We start from the raw sequence: 22,018 nt of genomic DNA, 5'->3' as shown, positions 1-22,018 counted from the left end.
CGTTCGATAGGGCGGAGTTCTGGGCTGTGAGAGGGTTGTGGTCTTTGGGTACCACAACCGCGTTGTTCGCATCGTACCACTCGTTTGCCTTTTTCCCATAGTGGCACCTCGCCAAGTCCGGCCAGAACCGCACAGGTCTATTTGCTTTAGGAATGGTAGCAGCCGCTTTTCCAGGCACTCCTGGACGTAGATCTCTTGATTGATGGTTCCCGTAGTAATGAAAATGCCGCTTTTTAGACCACACGTGCATATGGCCTGCCAGACGAGATATTTTTCGGGAACTTCGATAGTTTGATGGTTTTGGAAATTTCAGCCACCTTCCCTTTTCCTGATGCGGTATAAAACCAATTGATGAGATAATCGTCCTGTCCCGGAAGCTGCTTGAAATCCGCCTTCACATAAGTTTCGTCGTCCATGACGACACAGTCGAACTTTGTGTGCAGATTCGTATACAGCTTTCGGGACCGCTGCTTTCCCGACGTGTTTTGTTTGTAATCTCGGTTCGGCACCTTCACCTTCTTAAACGTTAACAACCCGGCTCGTTTCTTGGCCCGCTGCACAGTAGTGTGGGAGACATTGAGCTTGCCAGCGACGTCCCGGATGGAGAGGTTGGGATTCCGTTTATATTTCACCGCCACCTTCTTCGTCGTCGCTGCCACGTCTGGATTACGACTGCCGCCGCTTCCAGGCTTCCTGGCGGTCGGCAGACGCTCCCCGAACTCTTTTAAAACGTTTGTCACGGTCGCTTTGGCCACATTTAGCAATTTTGCCAACTTGGCGTGTGAGAACGTCGGATTCTCTTGCTGCGCGAGCAAAATTTTGACGTCATTTTAAAAACTGGAAACCAAACGGTGAAAACTCATCATAGCATTCGTCATAGCAACCATTGTACATGGTACACTCAACTTCCAAATGCAGCATTTCAGGTTTTTTTTATGTAGTATTAACAGAAATACACCAATTTGAAGTTGACCAATTTTTGCGCGTTTCAGACTTTAATGGTCTAATAAAGTTAAATTAATTAATTAATTACTTTAATGTTCCACTCTACGGTCAAACACTGAGTGCAATGGAGGTCAACGTCGAGATGATTTCCACTGCCGCATCACAACTCAAGTCGTCCTTCAATCCAGGACCCGATGTCGTTCCGTTCGTATTCCTGAAAAAGCATATCGCTAGCTTGCTGATGCTGTTGCATCACCTATTCCGATTGTCCATCTCGAGTGGAAATTTGCATCAAACGGGATGTGGACAATTATCGTGGAATTACGTCGTTGAGTGCAGTTTCGAACTTATTCGAGTTAGTCATCATGGAGCCTCTGCACTCTCATTGTAAGCAGTATCTAAGTGGGGATCAACATGGCTTCATTTCCGGTCGTTCTAGACAATTGACACAGTCTTCAACCAGAGGTTGTACAGACTGAATACTTAACACTAGACAACGGACAACACACAACACCAAGTAGTTTGCGAAAAGTTCCGTCAGCTGGAGCGGGAATCGAACCCTCACTTCGTGGCACTCACAATACGCCTAAACGACGGGTGACGCCGCTAACCTAATAACGCTAATGTTTGTCTGAGGCTTGCTGTACTCGGGTGGCGTTTAGAACAGGTCTTGGCCTTCATGACGCGCCATATTGTGTATCCAGCGGATTAAGATCGGAGCTGGATGGAGGCCACATATCCTTCGCCCAGAACGGAAGATGTTCCTGCAACCACTTCTGAGTGCGGTTCGAGGAGTGGCACGGAGCCGCATCTTGTTGAAATACAACATTTGGCTTCGGACCGTATTGTTATTTGATCCACGGAATAACATACTTACTTAAAATCCCGATGTAGACGTCCATGTTGACCTTGTCGCCTTCTGGAATGAACACCGGGTCCATTTTTTTTGCCATCGGAAGCCACCAATCCAAACACCATAACGCTAGCAGGATGCTTTGTGAGAAACACGTTCTTGTGCTCGTCGGCCACGTCTTTTACCAAAAGAGAACTAATATACCGGTCGGTTCTGGAATGTGATACGGGATCGACGGTAAACATGCTCTCGTCGGTGAACAGGATTACCGGATTTTTTCGCTTAAGGAAGTTCAAGATTTTCTTGCATGTTAGTTTTTTTCCGTGCCCTCGACTTCGCCCCGCAATCCTCCTTTACGATCTTCCGTACCGTAAAGTCACTGATCCCGTGTTCCTTTGCCATTTTCCTTATTGAACGCACTGGATTCACCCGAATCTTCCTTTTGATAGCAGCGATAACCCTCGGACCCCGAGCTGACCTCGGACGACCTGTGGCCACCTTCGCGGATAGTTGTCCTTTCTTTTCTCGGTCTAAAACCCTTTTGACGGTCCACCGGGACACTCCCACGGCGATTGAAATGTTCTTTTTGCGACTGCCACTTCGTCATGGTGCAACTGTCAAACTAAGTAAATCATTTTCTTTTATACACAGCCTACTACGGTATGAGCTATAGGTTACGAGCATGCAAAGAAAGCCAAGGCATTGTATGCACAGGTGAAACAGGAACCTTATTTGTACGATGGTGCAAACATTATCACGCATACGGTAGGACATTGGGCTTTTTCTTCAAGATAGCAAAGAAATTCTCCAACATCTACTGTCTGAAGTCACTGTACTGTTCCTTGGTGTGATCCATTCTGGAATAGTGTTCTGTGGTCTGGAGTCCAAACAATGGTGCTGAGAGAGTTGAGTCTATTCCACGCCGTTTTCTTCGGTTCGCTCTGCGGAAGCAGCCTTGGAGAGACAAATTTCATCTGCCCGGCTATGGAAGTCGTTGCCAGCTGATTGATTTGATTGATCTAAAAGAGATACCTCTAGGGCCCTGTTCACCGTGGACACCCCGCATAAACAATAACCATAAGAAGCGCCTAACCACCAATTCGGGATATAAGCCCAACTGTATGTGGTACGGTCGTACCATCTATGATATCGTTAGTGTATGGTACCCGTTTATTGGGGACTTTACAAGATAGAATTGACTGCAGTGCAATCTTGGAGCTAGTCAAAATTAACGTTCAACCCCGTGCGCTATGTAACAACGTTATGCTGAGATTGCCACTTCAGCGCACAAACTATGACATGAACGGTGCAATAGGTGGGCTGCAACGAGTGTTCAATCAAGTCTCGAGCATCTTCGATTTCCATCTGCCTCGACAGCTGCTACGAAGATACTTCTCATCGTTCTTTTCTGGCACTACTTACCGTGAATGATCGTGTGTTTTATTTATGTATTTTATTCCTTGTTTTTATCACATCGAAACATTATGCAAGTTTCACGAAAATCTGAGACAGTCTAATAGATTTGTCAAATTATGTAAAAACAAGACATGATCTTAAATAAAATCAACACAAAGATTCCTACGTGCAGTGACGTATTGTCGAATTTTTTCGATTTTCCTAGACATAGAATATACAATAGAGTGATGCAAAATTTGAAATTTTCGCTCCACAATACTTAAACGATTCCAAATCGGATCCTGACTAACCTCTCAAAATTTGAACCAATTTGGTGAGAAACTGAAATGGCACAAACCATTTGAAGTTTGTATGGGAATGACTGTGGTAAAACCAAGATTTTTGTTCATGTCTATCTAATAATTCACCATATCGGTCTGCTTCAAAAGCTTTCAATTTTACTTGTAGGAAATTTTCCCAGCTACAACTTTGATAAAGACCACTTTTTGATTAAATGCAAGGATCGAAAGTTATTAATAGTTCAATGCACTGATGTCTTATGATCATGCTCAATCAACTGCTCAGCAGGCAACATTGGTGTTTCTGGGGCGTTGAATAGGACATAAAAATTATGGCTACTATGACACACTGCAAAATACAGTGTTGCCTACAGAGCAGCTGCTTGATCATGTCATAAGTTTACCAATCTCTTAAATAATTAATAACTATTTCCTGTCTTGTTTTACATAGAAACGATCTTCAGCAAAGTTGAAGCTGAAAAAATTTTCTATAAGAATAGCTATCAAGCTGTTTCGCAGCTCAGTATGGAAAAAGACTAGAAGGCAATGAACAAAAAGTTGAGATTTCCCATAGTAATTTACATGAAAACTTCAAATGGTTTGTGCGAAGTCTGTTTCTAACCAAATGAGTTGTAACTTTTGGAGGCTATTCACGACCCGATTTGAAACCATTTAAGCACTGTGGAGCGAAAAAGTCAAATTTTGCATCAGTCTAATATACAAATTCATGCAATGGTTTGCATAGAAAGCACTCAATTAATAACTGTGGAAGTGCTTCAATGATTATTGTTATTATCATTATTCTGGAATTTGGCCAAAATCCCGTGGAGTTCCTACCATGCCCATTAAACGGACATTCTAGAATGCATTAATCAAGTCTTGTAGCATTTGTGATTGATTTTATATTTTTAAATGACTGTACTACAGAAGAACAATAATGCTTTGTTATAGTCACCTTCGGGTCCATGGAAACTAAGAAACGGTACCGGTAATGTCCCCCATGGGGACATTTTCATGCTTTTATCTAATTGTTCCATTCAACTCACAAACATCTATGATTTTCCATACAGAAGAGTTTTGAAACTACGTAAAAGACAATTAATGGACCAGATTGCATCCATATACCTCGGAACACTTTCAGCTTCTCATGTAAACAGACAGACCGAACTGCGATGAGATGCGAAGCTGAAAGTTTGGCTGTCTTGATATGACCGCCTATTCGCCAAACTTTCACTGGACATCTTATATCAATATGGTCTGAAAGCCGTATAAGATGTTGAAGTACTTGCGTGAAATAGTTTCAATATTTTCAAAGTTATAAAATTTTGGATTCTTAGCCTCAATCATCACGCAAAAAAAAAACCGTTCCGGTATTCGTGAACAACAAATCACGAAATCATGAACTGCTAGTTCGTTTGAATTCATGACTTAGTTCCCGTAAACGAAGAAAAAAAAAATCCTCGAACGCATCCGGTGTTGATTTGTTGAGCTGAAAACTCGGCTGAAAGTGTGTTCATTCCACCTGCTGCCAGTTTGGGATGCGGGTAAAACCTGCATCAAGGCTTCCGTTGTTTTCATTCCACTTCCTCACTCCATTTAAAATATTGGTAATTATAATGAAGTTGACATTTTACAGTTCATGAGCCATGTTCCCGTTTTCGAAAACAAGGTTCACGGTATCAATCACAACCCATGAACATAAATCACGTTTGCCAGAACTAGATCATGATTTTCCGAACAGAGTTCACGATTCTATGACTTTTGTTGCGTTTGAAGGCGTTACGTTTATTTTGTGGAACAATGTTCACGATTTCATGATTTTTATTCATGGTGTACTTTCTTAAACGAAAAATTTACTTGTTCCAAAAATCGTGACTGGAGGTTGACGAATTTCGGAACGGATTTTTCCCGTGTACGTTTCGATACCCATATGAGGTTTTTGATCCTCGAATATTGAGGAAAATGAAAAGTTGAAAAATTCTGGAAAGAAGAACCTCGCATGCCGACAACAGCTAGATTAAAAGTCTACGTAAATTTGGAATTCTTATGTTTGTTTTCATCTTTTAAACCATACATTTTTTGTTTAAAAACTTGTAAACCAGCAACACAACACACTGAAGCGAACTACCAAACCGACATTAAAGTAGGTATGATCAATAACGAAATATGAATCAGAATATTTAACAAATATGACAACAAATTGTGATTAGTTTCCTAGTTAGTAGTAAATAATTGCAACATAAACAAATAAACAACAATGATTAATTGATATTCTTGTTTAACCTTGTTTCAATCGTAACGTATCATCTGGCGTCAAGGGAAATATGGTCAGAATGATACAAAAATATTGTTTCCCTTAATCAACACGAACTGTAGATGATCTGCCAGAAATGTAATTTTAAAAACTGATATGCGTTGAAAAACTGATTCCAAAAGCAGCAATTTACGAGGAAAATAAAACGAAACGAAAATGGGTATGTTCTAAGATACAAACAGCATGGCAAGTAATGAAGAGAAAATGTACGGTACAAACTATTGAAAAAGAAGCGAATGAAAATAGATAATATGTCAGAATGCAGAAGAAATTTAGACACTAGCATGCGGATGAGCTACAATCACGTGCACACGAAGTCGTGCAGAGAGACGAGACAACAACTCAGAGAAAATGCAAAAAAGTGACAAAGGAAATGCAACAACGTAATAATCTGTATTTGCTTATTACCTTAATTTATAATTATTGTAACTCTTGGATAATAAAAAGGCAAAAAACAAATCGTATATATTAATAAAAACAAATAAACAAATGACTAGCCCGGGTCGCACTTTGATTGATATTAGTATCACCGCCTTTTCACGTTGCTTAGCAACGCTGCACTCAGCAAACCGATCGTGCCCAAACAACCCGAATGAGCACATGGCCTGCAATATGATCGGATCGATGTACGAATGTTCGTACTTATCACCAAGAAGTGTGACTCATGTTTCACTCTTATAAATTAAAACGTCGGAATTCCTCCGAGTCTGGCGAGATGCCCCGGCGTTGTTTGAAAGGAATTCAGTTTGTCGCGGATCGTTGCCTGAAGAACATCTCCAAGCGCAGTGGAACAGTGCGTACCCACTAAGTAGTGGCTTTCTAAGTCAGTGATACTGGACGAGCATATGTGCCTTCATATAGTGGAGCGACCGGAAGCGAATACAGGTCCTTATCAGTACGCTCGCGTTACTATTGCAGTTTGATTGAATTTTTATTGCAAAATAATTATATTATGTGACGCCTCGGTATAATTATTTATTAAATTTTAGTAATTGAAAAATAAAAATGTGTATATCCAAATACGAAGGCAAATTAAAGTTTGTACTAGATCCAGTAGATTCTAGACCACTCAAAGACAGATTTACTTATTTTACTGCCGTTATTTGTTTCATAATACATAAGTAGCTTAATTTCATCAATAACAACATATTTCAAAAAGTTTCTTCAGTTGTGTCATCTTCTTATAGAGTAACACACTTCAAGAATGGAATTGATTATAATGCCAGATGTGAACAGCATGATGCCTTATTATGTGTGTAAAAGATAGACGCGTAAATTACAAAGGCGTGCGAAAAAATTCCATCGAGAATAGTGTTGCTTTCATTTAATCTTTGCTTCCTGGTGAGATGTGTCATAGTTCGTTGAGAGTTTACTGATAAAGTGGTACTGGTCGTGACATTAAAAATTTTTTTTGGTTCTATTTGGATATTTCGAGCATTTATATCCATAATGATTAACAGTGTATAGTCAATAATGAGTCAGTAGAATTTTAGTAGTTTTACTGTCTGCAACTGTAAGTGGTGGAATTTACAATTCAAATTAAGATTCAGTGGGGGAAGTGGGACCAAAAACATCAATAGTTATGTACAAATTTATCGAATTTAAATCTTGTGGTATGATTAAACTCGTATGTCAAACAGTTAAAACAAACTGAGAGAATGTTGCAATATTCGAAATGGGCTTGCAATTTTTTGTTTCATCCGATAATTTCACTACTATACGGATTTTTATGTTGTAGTCAAATCTAAAAAGCATTAAACATTTAGAGTTGTTTAAAGTGCGTGGGATTGATAGATAAAGTAAGCTAGGGCAGTTGGATCTGTTTTGCTTCGACGAATTCCATCCGGTAATTTCGATAATCGGGTCGGTAATGAACTTCGTGAGCTTCCGATTTCGAAGCAAAACAGATCCAATTGCCAGGCAAGGCAAGAGAAGTAAACCCTAATAAAAATAACCATATAAGAGAGCTTAATACCCCGTTCACATTACAGCGTATATCACGTGATATACGCTGCCTTGCAATGAGCACTGATACATCTAGTTTTCACTGGAAATCCTATGTATGAGTGCTCATTGCAAGACAGCCTATATTACGTGATATAAGCTGTAGTGTGAACGGGGTATAACGACGTGTTCGGGATATCATCCAAACTATTTGTGGGATAGTTTACCCATCCGAGATACAGTTCGTTTGGTATTTGTTTATTAAGGAAACCGTTGGTCCTGGTGCATGAGTTGATGGATCTCGGAAAACAAGAGCGACAAAAACAAATCAAGGAAAAAAGATCCAATTAATTATATGATTTGAGTAGTAGCTATACTGAAGATCCGAGAGATGTCGCCCCTTCAGTGGTAGGAAAATCATTTTTGCAGTATGGAGAATATCAGAAAATCCTCGATTTGTGACTAAATGTGCTTTCACAGAAGGAAACAAATAAACGAGTGTTTACCTTATCACCATAGTAATGTACTCGTGCAATTTTTGTGCACCTAAAACTGCCCATAAAGACGAGAATGAATAAAAACTGAAAACTTTCATGCATTTCCAAATGGTTTCCTACCAGTCCCATACATTCGAAGTGACTGGCCCTCTGGATGTGGATGATGTCAAAAACAACAAAACATGATTAATTGCCATAGTTTACTTTATCTATAAATCCCACTCACTTTAATACCCCGTTCTCATTACAGCCTATATCACGTAATATAGGCTGTCTTGCAATAAGCACTCATACATAGGATTTCCAGTGAAAACTAGATGTATGAGTGCTCATTGCAAGACAGCGTACATCACGTGATATACACTGTAATGTGAACGGGGTATAAACCACATTTGAATGTTCAAGGCTTTTTAGAGTAGAAAAATTACCGGATTAAATCCCTACTTGTTGTAATGTGAAATGTGATCGATGTTTCATTTATCCCCGACCTTGATTGCTTGCCATGAGTTGGCTTTAAAATTTTATGATTTTGAAATTATATTCTTCTAGGCTTTTTATGCCTCTGTAGCGAGCGTTTTGCCACCTCTCAACTCAGTGTTCTAGATGCACTTTCATAGTTATTAATTGAGAGCTTTCTATGCCAACCAATCTAGCGTTGAAAAAGGTCAGCAACGATCATTCAATTACAACCGAGGGGTGCAAATATAGCACTTATTACAAAAGTAAGAGTCGAATTATTTTCATTAATTACATTGTGTATATTACTTTAAAATTTGTCTGGCATGTCACTGTTGTCATCAAATAAAATAAAATGCTGAAATACATTCATTTGAAATATTAAACAAATTTTCATTTGGTTCACCCCTTGTGACGATTAAACAAATACATTGGTAGCCTTTTTGGCCACAGAGGTGCTTTTATCGCTAAAAAATCGGTTCGCCAGCTAAGCGAAAGAGTGGATCATATTGTTAATATAATATATTTGATGATACTCTATGCCCAGGGATGTCAAGAAAATTGCCAACCTGAAAGATTTCCTCCGGCTTGGTAATACCAACAATCAATACGAAACTAACGATTTTAAATTTGCTCATCACTTTAGTAGCCTATTGGTCCCAAGCAAACGATTAACGTACCCTATTCTAGTTGAAATTCTATTACTACACTATGTTTGTTTTGATTCGCTATGAAAGTTTGACAGATAACATCAGGGGTGTGTGGATTCATGCAGAACATGCAGGGGTGAGTGAAATAGCTTGGGACTGCTTGGGACCGTTGTTCTGGTACTGAGTGAGCCAAAAATAATAATGATTTTCTTCGGGACCCAGTGGTCTTAGAGTTACCTCTATGGTAATACCATAGAGGTAACTCTAAGACCAGAAGGTCCCGAAGAAACGAGCTCAACTTTTTGGCTCAGCTCTGGTACTATCTTCGGTCCCAAACTAATCGATTCACCCCTCGAAACATAGGAAAAACCAATAACCCCTCATTTTATCTGTCAAACTTTCATAGCGAATCAAAACAAACATTGCGTAGTACTAGAATTTCAACTAGAATGGGGTGCGTTAATCGTTTGCTTGGGACCAATAGGCTAGTCAAGTAGTGAGCCAATTTAAAATCGTTACTTTCGTATTGATTGTTGGTAATACCAACAATCAATACGAAACTAACGATTTTAAATTGGCTCACCACTTTAGTAGCCTATTGGTCCCAAGCAAACGATTAACGTACCCTATTCTAGTTGAAATTCTATTACTACACCATGTTTGTTTTGATTCGCTATGAAATTTTGACAGATAACATCAGGGGTGTGTGGATTCATGCAGAACATGCAGGGGTGAGTGAAATAGCTTGGGACTGCTTGGGACCGTTGTTCTGGTACTGAGTGAGCCAAAAATAATAATGATTTTCTTCGGGACCCAGTGGTCTTAGAGTTACCTCTATGGTAATACCGTGCCTTTACTGATTAGGCTATCTGAAGCTCAATTGATTTTGAAATCAAATTACACTTTTAAGCCTGGTACGCAGCTGAAAAGTAATGACGTTTTTACGTGCACGAGAAAGGACACGGAATGCTAAAGAAATTACTTTTCCTTAGCATTTCTTGACCCAGTACGCAGTTCAAACACAGAGAACAGACATTGATACGGGAAAACTTGTGTAAAGATTTCTATTCGACTTAAGCGCCACTAACGGCGACTTCCCCACTTAAAAACCCTCTTTGACACATGATGGCGTTGGCGTTGCAAAACTTACACTAGACACTAAGTGCTGGTAGTGCCAAGTGGCAATTTTCAACAGAGAATTTATCGATACTAGCGCCAAATTGATCGAAAGTGATAAATTTATAGAGGAAATCAGGAGATACTAGCGCTACGTAACGGCCATTTCCACTTAACTTTACACAAGTTTCTGGCCAAGCTAGGACGTCTGTTCTCTGCGGTTCAAAAGAAATCGGTAAAGGAAAGATTGATTACATTAGTATCGTGATTGACATGAAGGTGACGCATTCTGAATGCAATTTCACTTTCCTTGCGGAATAATGGCCTGATCAATTATTCCGTTAGGTAATTTTAACGTTTGTTGTAAAAATGATGCTTTGGATGCATTTTAAAAACATTAAAACTTTTAATTGTTGATTTTAAAACTAGACGACACCCCCCTATGATCTCAAAATATAGCAAAAGACACCTCCCTATAGCTGTCAAATTGACTTTTGGGAATACTCCTCAAAAAATTACTTTTCTGTTTTCTTTTCAGCTGCGTACTAGCATAGAGGTAACTCTAAGACCACTGGGTCCCGAAGAAAATCATTATTATTTTTGGCTCACTCAGTACCAGAACAACGGTCCCAAGCAGTCCCAAGCTATTTCACTCAACCCTGCATGTTCTGCATGTTATCTGTCAAACTTTCATAGCGAATCAAAACAAACATAGTGTAGTAATAGAATTTCAACTAGAATAGGGTACGTTAATCGTTTGCTTGGGACCAATAGGCTACTAAAGTGGTGAGCCAATTTAAAATCGTTAGTTTCGTATTGATTGTTGGTACTAGCCTTAAAGCGCGATTCTCCAATTTTAGACTGGGCCCAAACTGTTACTGTGTTACCTGACTTATAACGAATATACGTTGTATACGAGTACTCCGAATACAACGTATGACTCGTCTAATTTTGCATAGCATTTGCAATGTAAAATTAGACGAACTATACGTTGTATTCGGGGTACTCGTATACAACGTATATTCGTTATAAGTGAGGTAACACAGTAGTATCAACTCTATAGTAAGGAACAACGAAGACTGTATGGAATAAAGATACAATTTCAATCGGCTTTTTCAAGTATTTGACCCTGGGCGTATTTGGTGGTCCGATTCTTCTGAAATCCAAGCAATTGTTCTATTCTTTTGTTGAGTGTTCTATTATATGCTTGCGTAGAAACTATAAGAGTTCAAATATATACATAATGTCCGACAGTCAAGCTGCTCTAAATGCTTTAAAATCGGCGACATGTACATCAAAACTTTTCTGGGAGCGAAGACTACAAATCAAGAAGACTGGCCACTGTTCCCTTCTCCCATACAAATGTCAAACGTCACTGATAACAGCGCCTCTGTCAATCAAAGGTGGAACTTTGAAGCACAAGTGTTAGTGAGACTGCTCATTAACAGTGACTGTATGTACTCGTACTCGTTGTTGTTTTTGTTTTGCTCTACAAAATTTTACGGCAATTTGTATCCTAATCCCAACAAGTCGGTGGCTTTCCAACCCCAAACCAAAAAACTTGTCATGGTGGATCAAGTAGACGATTGAAACTCGGATCGATACCTAGTGAAATTATCTTTTACTTGTGAACGAGGAACCGAGCGTCACAACTTAGACCCCCCCCCCACCCCCCGCTGTGGCCAGGTTCCAAAGCCGTGCGGAACGGGTATGCATTTTACTAATGCACCATACGAATGCCCATTAATGCACCGTTAAAGCATAGAGGTAACTCTAAGACCAGAAGGTCCCGAAGAAACGAGCTCAACTTTTTGGCTCAGCTCTGGTACTATCTTCGGTCCCAAACTAATCGATTCACCCCTCGAAACATAGGAAAAACCAATAACCCCTCATTTTATCTGTCAAACTTTCATAGCGAATCAAAACAAACATTGCGTAGTACTAGAATTTCAACTAGAATGGGGTGCGTTAATCGTTTGCTTGGGACCAATAGGCTAGTCAAGTAGTGAGCCAATTTAAAATCGTTACTTTCGTATTGATTGTTGGTTAAAGGGCTTAGGAAAAGTGGAAGATAATTCTGAGATAGCAAATTAATGATCGAGGAAGGTCCCACCATCATAGCCATAGTTTTAATTTTCAACATAAATTTACATAGGCATCTGTTAAATTTCAGTTGGAATTTTACTCATTGTCAGCATAAAGCAAAGAAAGAAACGTTTCACATTTTACGACAATCATAACAACACCAATATTTATTTCTACCCATGTGTGTGAATGCACTCGTCCATTAACACACACCATCATACACAGGTTCCGCTTTTGCTCAGAAGAGGCGTTTTCGTTATTGTCTCCTGATTGTTGGCAGAGTTGCCAGTCTTCTTGATTTGTAGTCTTCGCTGGAAGTGTGCTCAATCACTTTAAAAATTGTCTTGTCATAATCAAGACTTATATTGGGTTCCTGTTCATTGCGGGATTGACGGAAATGAAAAAGCTGATGCACTAGCAAGACTCGGATCTTCTCATAAGTTCTTAGGGCCAGAGCCCTTAAAAGCGTGGGTATCTTCAAAAGTGGAAGAAAACTGGAAGAACACTTCCATTGCTAGGCAGTTGAACCGATTCAGTAATCCAAACATTTCTGTGACTCACAAAATCCTGGAACTTTTTAAGAATGATCTTAGTATATATACAGCCCAGACAACCAGAAGTCGTATAATAATGTACAGACAGTATCGTAAATTGCTACAGTTTAAGTCAAAATCACACATAAGAATGGCATACCTCGCATTATATATAAGTTAAATCGTATAGAATGCGAATTTCCGACCGATTTGCGATGACTCCTTTTTCCATCGTACTGTATCTCAAATTAAATCGGATTACATCGTAAGACTTTTCAAAATGAATTTGTTATTACAGATTAAATCGTATATGATGTTAAATCAACTCGTTTAAAATTAAATTAAAATATGCACGTATATGGCCTCCACTTTTGTACGAATAAGCCATTTCTTTGCATTCTATACGAATTGTTTGTTTGTAAATATGTTTGTATATCACGAAAACAACTTTGAATATACGTGCATTCTGGTTGTCTGGGAGGTCTTATAACAGTATATATATACAGGTCTTATAACAGTTCATTGTCATAAAGCTGATCCAAAACAAAATCCTTAGGATGGTCCTAAACAGTCCCTCGCGGACTAGAAATTCTGAGATCCACTTCCTGGCTGGAATTCAGACATTAGAAGAACGGAGAGTATTAATCCTGGAAAGGTTCAGAGACACCTGTCTGAGATCAAATCATCAGATCATACGTGATCTAGCACGTTAGGTTAAGTTATACTCGTAGTTAGGTAGGTTATCACTTTTTTCAATTCAAATAAAACAAATCCCCAAAGGGTTATTCTGTAAACTAGTTGAAAAACACAAATATTAAATTAGAATATCAAATTAAACAAAGATGAAGAGCCAGATAGGCTAATCAATTAATATGATAAATCAATGTACTACCATAATCAACAGAAATAAACATAATTTTACTGCTACTAGTTCATAGTTATCACTTGAAGCTGATTGGAAAACTTCAAGATGATGTATGTCGCTTTTGTGGCATGGAAAAGGAAGACTCGGAACATTTGTTATGCCACTGTCCGGCAATTTTCAATAAAAGGCGTAAGTTCTTCGACAAGGGGCTGATACAACCCTTTGACATTTGGGGAACAACTCCCAGTACGGCAGTGCACTTTATTCGAAGTGCTGGGATAATGCTATTACTCAAACAATGGCGATCAATCCTAATAATAGTGATACGGCATCTTGATATAGATAAAAAAATGGGGAATATATCACAATAGATCAGAAAAATGGTCGCAGTGATGAAAACACCCGACTAGGATTAAAAACCACTTGTAAAAAAACGTGTTTTTTAAAGCCAGTTCTATTGAACTTACTACCATTGTCAGCGTCCGAAACATCGAATCCAGGCAAGTAGCTAGAACTATTCCACAGCCGCAGTCAGTTATGAGCAGAAGGAGGACGCACATCTTTTGCCTGTAGACTTGAAGACATACTTCAAGTCTCTGCGTACATCGTACGGGTTAGGCAAAAGATGTGCGTCTGACTTCAAAAAACTGTCGCATTAATGGCCCTTCGCTCATTTTTCAACTTCTATTCAATTACTGCCGTACTCTAACGGAACTATCTACCTACCCTCTTCTAAAGATCATTCTCTAGCTAATAAATTATCACACTAAAGCTTCATGTTAGCATTTCCAACAAACCACAGGCAAGTAGGCTCTGGTTTCAGCCCTGCAGAGTCAGTTCATGCACCTTCAGAATCCTCAAGACGCCCACTCCCTTATCATTTTTTACCAGAATGCCCGCGGATTGAGCATGAGCATTGACGACCCTACATTTCAGTAGTTGCTACTCCGTGATTGACCAGATTTAGCGAAAGTTTCACAAATAACCATATGAATGGGGCTTGGGACCAACAATCCATTCTCAGTGTACAAAATCCGGAGAATCCTTATTTTTGAGGTCAATAACGGCGCTGGCCATCGGGGTCATCGGGGAGGAAAAGGATTGTTATTTCAACAACCGTTGTTACTAGAGACCTAGTATACCTCTGGATCTCCACGGTTGTCACGGGAAGGACGTTTTTGCTAGTGGGAAGGGTTAGTTAGATCTGGATTCACATTGGGAAGTGATGCGATCTTTTAAAACCTGTTAAGCAAATGACGTGACGGATGGTCTAAATAAACTTATTACTTTTCTGAATCGTTCCTACAATTTCTGTTATTAATAATTTTCTACTAAAGTGGCCTGGATGATAGATCAACTCAGTAATGAAATGAGACTTGGGTTTTAACTCATGATCATCTACTCATTAAGCAAAAACGGTTGCTCTATAGCCACCGTGCCCCTTACGTTACCACAATCTACGACCGACTAAACAAAAAGCTATTCAAATGAAGCGGCGTATCTGAAAGCAGCCAGCAATCTCTTCCAAACTAGCTCACGCATACACCCTTTCCGAAACTCATGGTTTAAACAATTCAACTATGGGTTATTAACTGCGCTTTATGCTCTCGGAACCCAACGATGGCGGTTTATTATGTTGTGGGAGAGCTTGGGATTGAACCCATGATGTTCTATAAAAAAATCCGAAAACCGCGTAAAAAAAAGCCGTGTAAATTCCAAAATCCGCGTAAAAAACCGCGTAAAAAAACGCGACTCCAGTGTATAATCAATGCTTTCACCGTGCACAAACCAGTAATACGTTTGTACGCGATGCGTTAGTTCACAAGCTACAACACAAAGTCTATTAGAGCGTATTGTGTGTATATTTACACTCATTGTTCTCAAAACAAAATATGTAAGCGCTTCTAGTGAACTCGCCTTTTCTACCTTCATCCGTAGGAAGAAGAAATTCCAATGGCGTTTCAATGCGTTTGGACCACAAACGAAGTGACAGACGACTAACTGGCGAAGAAATCAATTAAAATAATGTGGCTCGCTGTAATAGAATTTTCTTAGAAGCTTGTGCCATCAGCCACTAGATGGGCTAGTATTTTTGTTTTGATTTGAACATAGTTGATTTTCTATGCAATACGATCTTTGACAGTGTGCAAAAAGTGTATCATTTTGTCATTTTTTTATGCATTTCAGTTTAGAGTAGAGTGAAAGAGATAGAACCAAAACATTCTAGTATATTTAGTGTTGCCATGTGGTACAATACATTAGTAGTATTGCCATGTGGCACAATCCAGTAGTAGTGGTGTTGCCATGTGGTACACTGAAAAATAGCATTAGCAGGTGCGTCACCAAAGTTTTCGAGCCGCTCCGTCTGTCACTTCGTTTGTGGTTTGGACGGAATTGAAACTCGTAGGACAACTTTGGAATCAAGAATTAATTAATTTATCTTTATTAGGGAGGCTTTCAGCCTTGGGCTGGTTCGCCTCCAAGGTTGGAATCAAGAAGCAGTGTTAGATTTTTAACAATATCTCAAAAATGTGTGGCTCTTTATCAAATTCAACGGTACTTATGGATATGGGAATAAATTTACAAGTCATTTTTGATAGAAACATTTCATTGATTGTTAAAACCCGTTCAAGAAAGAGAGGTAAAACATGGGTTGTGCTTAGTAGGACAGAAATTAGATGAAAACCTCTACTAAGGTACTGCCTACGGCGACTACGACGGCGAATACGACGGCACCTACAACAACAACAACAACAACAGCGAATTTGTAACTTACCATTTTCTAGGATATAACACCTTTGTCCGACACCTCCAATTGGGTTCTTTAATTTTGAAAAATATATCGGTGTTTATATATCATCTGAAAGAGCTTTGTTTTCTGAGCACAGCGATATTTTTTTCAAACCCACGCACTTTCATCTCGATTTTTAAATCATGATTTAAAGCAAAATAATAACTTCACTGTTTGACACTAAACTGACAAACTGACAGCTCGCTCCCATACAAAGTGACACCGAGGGGCGCTAATCAGGTGATTTTTGCAAATGTAATCGTACTTATTTAAAATAGTTCCAGTGTACCAAAATTGATGAAATTTTGGGTTTGGGTTCCAGTTTTAATGCAGATTACGAATATGCATTTACCTCAATACCCTTAAAGAACCCAATTGAGCTTAATGTCTGATGTCTGTCGCTCTTTGTAAAAATATCTAATGGCAATTACGTTTTTTGTAATACTTCCTTCAACGAAAACAATTTTTCTTGCATTGCCATGGTAATCTGGGAGGAGATTCGTGTCTAGTGCTTTCTCCAGGAACCGTTCACGGCCACCAGCTACCACCCGTCCAGTCTTGGGCATATCCAGCGAGGCATCCTTCAGCTTGTTCACAATCTCCGACACTGGCACGAGCACTTTTGCAAGCCTTAAACTTGCTGATTCACGGCAACGTCGGCCACCAAATCACCACCAAAACTCGCGACGGACACATTATCAGCACTTTCCCCGGCTAATTTGCCAACCGGACCATGTTCAAAATCGCACACAACTCGTGACATCCGAATACGGTGATCCGGCCTCCCGGGAGGCAATGAAAATCACAAGCACACTGGTTACAAAAAACACACCCGTGCAAACGGATCCAATAAACGTCACTCTCGCGAAAGCAAAACCGTCATCGTCGAACGGCAAAAAAAAGGAACTCGGAGAGCAATTTTGTGATACAGAATTTCCACTGAAAATCAACCGTGCGAAACACGTTCAGAAGCACTTTTGATACACTTTCGATATCAATTTCGGTCGAAAGCACCTAATTTTTTGCAAAAACAGTTGCCAGCAAACCAACATCAACACCGACCGTGCCGAGCCCCTTCACGCACCTTACAGCGCGTAAATAAACTGAAATTAAAAATTATCACTCGCGATGCCACAAATTTCTGGTCCGGAAGGTATTAGGATTGTCAATTTACTAGCCCTGCATCGATCAACCCCTCGACAGCAAGCTGTAATCGAACTCTCTAGACTGACATATCTAAATGTCAAGTAAACTTTTATCATTCTATGTTGACTTTATACAAGAGAAACTCGTGCGTTATGAAAAACTCGTTTCGTACAACTAAAGTTATGTTTTACTTTTAATTCGATTCCGATACCACTGCCCGAATTCCCATCAAGAAAGGTCCATTAATTATGTCAAGCAAATTTGGCCAATTTTAACCCCCCCCCCTTCTCCTCCTTTGTCACATTTTTTGTATGGACCTTAAATTGTTTTGTATGGCTCGTCACAGTTTCCAAAACTCCTCTCCACCCTAAACGTGTGACATAATCAACCACACCACCCTGAACTTAGGAACCTGTGAAACAGATTACGAAAAGCCAGGAAACGTTTTTTTTCAAACTAAGGACTGAGGAAAACAAGCGATTACTTCACGACATGAAGGAGCACTACACCAGACGGCTGAACTTAGTTTTCTATGAGTATGTATTGCGCAAATCTTCAGATGCTAAGCGGGATCCATCGTATTTCTGGACCTACTTGAAGAAACTTAGGCATAATGGCGGTGTATCTCATGATGTATCCTATAGAGGAGCTCGTGCTGAAACCGTGGAAGAAGCTGCTGATCTTTATGCAAAATACTTCAAGGATGTTTTTTTCAATTACCCTTCCTGCACACTTTCCGGAAGAACATCGTGACTGGCTGAGCAGTATAGCTAATTACAACCTGCATCTGCCACCATTGGATGCATCTGTTGAAGTGGTGAAGAAAGTTCCTTCGTCTGCGGATTCTGCTAACGGCCCTGGTCCCTCACTTCACCTGTGCGATTATTTTGAAGTGAAGTTTTTCCCACAATGTGAAAAGTCGCGTCCATAACGCCTATACACCTACACGCCTATTATCGCGGAATTTCATATGATGATGTTGTGTATCAAGCGGTTCAGCCAATAATGTCTGAATATAAACACGGCTTCGTGAGGAAACGTTCTACAACGACCAACTTAATGGTGCTCGTAAACTCACTGATCAACTCTACATAAAACAACGACAAGTTGATGCAATGTATGTGGACTTAGTAAGGCGTTCGATAGGGTTCTGCATGCGCTTGCAGTCGACGAAATGAGGTGTATGGGATTGCCTAACTGGGCTACGAAGTGGCTACAGTCTTACTTAACTGACTATATGAGCATTAATGGTATTAATTTGTCTAGTTTCGAGATGCCCTCAGGCGTTCCCCAAGGTAGTCATATGGGGCCTTTAATTTTTATCCTGTTCATGAACGATCTGTGCACTCAACCATGTGCTTCTAAACTTATGTTCGCGGACGACTTAAAGTTTTTTCCGGACAGTTCAGTCAAGACTTGACGGTTGCGCCCTCCAGCAGGGTATCTACGCCGTTCGCAAATTCAATATCTGCCTTTGTTTGTGCTAGACGTATGCAACTACCCTGCCCAAATTTTCATATCAACACACAAGTGCCGGAAGCGTAGTGTTATCATGTCTACCGTTCTATTGTAGAGATTTTAAATAAATTCAATAGTTCCGATGCCTCTGCCATGGTAGGATGGCCCGATAAACGACCGTGTCTTATTTTAACCATCTATTAATCACACAACGTAGGGAAGTTTTGCCCGTGCGCGATCATAATGGTGGTCATAATGGTGCCAACTATCCAACACCATAGCATCTATGGAGGCGTCGGTGAGTCGCTGGGATCCCGTTAAGTAGATGTTACATCTAAAATATCCTTCCTCTCCTCGTTACGGAGAAGATGGACGTGGCCGGCAATGATAATTGTCATGCTTTTCTTGTTCTGAACTTCGATCGGAGAGCTATTCACTCCCAAATAGTTTTCCTTAAGCAATCATAATAAGAACGCTAAAGTAGATACATGACAGTTGCCAGTATGCAATCTACGATTTACACATTATGGATGGGAATGAGATTAGTGTGAAGCTATGTTTTGTTAAAGCCCGGGCAAACATCCCGGGCCCGGGCTCTTTCTGGAAGATTTGTTTGAATTGCTCAATAGCTTAACATAAATCGTACCTTAATAAACATCAACCAAATAAACGCTCTTCTACACTATACTCATCATACGATGTTTGTTATAGCTATTCACATTTAGATCACCAACAGCGGTCGGTATACGACGCCGCAACGAACGATTGAGTGGCATGCGTCTTTCCATAATAAGCCAGGCACCATGCTGTCTGGTACTGTTGCTGATTCTACTCGACTTCGTCGTTACGCAAACATCGGAGAGCGAGCCTCCATCATCATCGTCATCACCACTGCCAGCCATAGAAGACTATCAAGAATATGACGATTCAATGGCGCCTGGCGTGGAATCCCCGTCGCAGGAAACGACTGACGCTACCAGTAGTATGCGAGATATGCTATCGTTACGTAAGGCAGACTCAGAGACGTCTGTAGACAGTGGGTCACCAGAAGGGCTTACCATGAGCAACGAAATTTTCAAGAATGAAAACTCCGTTATCAAAGCCAAGGTCGACCGATTGAGTGGTTTGTTCAAGAAGAGTGTGGAAAAAATTAAAATGAAACATAAGCGGGTGGACATTGTATTTCTCATTGATGCTAGTTCCAGCGTGGGCAAGGCAAACTTCCACAGCGAGATCAAGTTTGTGAAAAAATTGCTCTCCGATTTCAATGTCAGCTATAACTACACAAGGGTTGCGGTCATCACATTCAGCTCGCAGAAGAAAATTGTTAGTTCCTGATTAGTAATATTGATTTAATGAAAACTAAATTTAGCTTGTTTCAGTTTCGTCACATAGATCAGATATCAACATCTATAGAAGACAACGACAAATGTCTACTGCTGAACTATCAAATACCGAAAATTGAATTCAGTGGAGGAGGAACGTATACGTATGGAGCTTTGAAGGAAGCTGAAGAAATTTTCAACCTTGCACGGGTAAATAGTAAAAAAATTATTTTCCTCATAACTGATGGTTTCTCGAATGGGCGCGACCCTATTCCATTGGCCGAGTCCCTGAAGCGTAGTAACGTAGTCATATATTCAATTGGGATTCAAAGCGGAAATTATGCAGAGCTTTACAATATCTCCAGCCAGCCTGGTGACAACCATAGTTTTCTTCTCGATAGTTTTGATCACTTCGAAACTCTCGCCAGAAAAGCATTCCATAGTGACTATAAAAGTGGGGAAAATATTGGAGTTAACACAACCTTGTGCGATGTGTTATGTTTAGATGATCCGGATTTTATCTATGATGGTAGTGGTGGATGTTGCGATGAGAATGCAACATGTAGCTGTAGTACCAATTCAGGCCACTACTCATGTGTTTGTCAGCCAGGGTACTTTGGGTCCGGTCTGCGAGGAAAATGTCAACCATGTACGAATGGCACCTATTGGGATGGACTAGGAAAGTGTCGGCAATGCCCGGACATAAATCACATTTCGCAAGTGATTCCAGCAATGAATGTGAGCGATTGTGTGTGCAAGAATAGCTACAAGCAAAGCGATGATGGGCGTTGTGAAGTGATGAATTGCCCTGAACTATCACCTCCGGAAAATGGATACTTCGTGAAACAGCCGAACGCCTGCAGTCAGGTGCTCAATGCAGCATGCGGAACCAGATGCCAATCAGGTTATCAGTTGGTGGGAGATAGTATTCGACTCTGCCAGGAAAATGGGATTTGGTCCGGAAATGATCCAAAATGCGTTCGTAAGTTGTCTGTTACATTTTTGTACTGTTTATTTTTTTATAAAACATTTCATTTTTTCAGTGAAACCGTGTCCACCTCTAAAAATTCCTTACTATGGACTAACTGTATGTAAGAATCCTGACCTGAACCTGCATTTCGACTACTCGCCAAGGAACAAGTCCTTTATTGTAAACTATAGTGCGTCATCGGAGCGATCTACCGAACCCATGCCAATTGATACTGACTGTTCATTCAAGTGTGGCCATGGATTCTATCTAGTAGGATCCAATACCCGTAACTGTTTACCTCTATCAAAGTGGGATGGGCTGCAAACCACATGCAAACGTATGCTTTCGTCGTTTTTTTTTTCAGTTGTAGCTAGTA

At 40.0% G+C, this 22,018-nt stretch overlaps 1 protein-coding gene across 1 annotated transcript in view; it reads left to right on the top strand.

Moving 5' to 3' along the window:
• The first annotated feature begins 6,639 nt into the window (after positions 1 to 6,639).
• Positions 6,640 to 22,018, top strand: part of LOC135710448 (sushi, von Willebrand factor type A, EGF and pentraxin domain-containing protein 1-like) — a 31,140-nt gene continuing 15,761 nt past the window's right edge. Inside the window, exons 1-4 of the mRNA XM_065233021.1 lie at positions 6,640 to 6,691; positions 20,059 to 20,673; positions 20,730 to 21,654; positions 21,716 to 21,979. Of these exons, the coding sequence (XP_065089093.1) occupies positions 20,122 to 20,673; positions 20,730 to 21,654; positions 21,716 to 21,979 (1,741 nt within the window). The 5' untranslated portion in view covers positions 6,640 to 6,691; positions 20,059 to 20,121. The remainder of the gene's footprint in view (positions 6,692 to 20,058; positions 20,674 to 20,729; positions 21,655 to 21,715; positions 21,980 to 22,018) is intronic.

The sequence above is a fragment of the Ochlerotatus camptorhynchus genome, unplaced genomic scaffold (assembly GCF_037179485.1).
Source record: "Ochlerotatus camptorhynchus isolate MF236.1 unplaced genomic scaffold, CSIRO-AGI_Acam_v1.1 ptg000383l, whole genome shotgun sequence".
Lineage (NCBI taxonomy): Eukaryota > Metazoa > Arthropoda > Insecta > Diptera > Culicidae > Ochlerotatus > Ochlerotatus camptorhynchus.
This window is presented reverse-complemented; position numbering and strand designations above follow the sequence as displayed.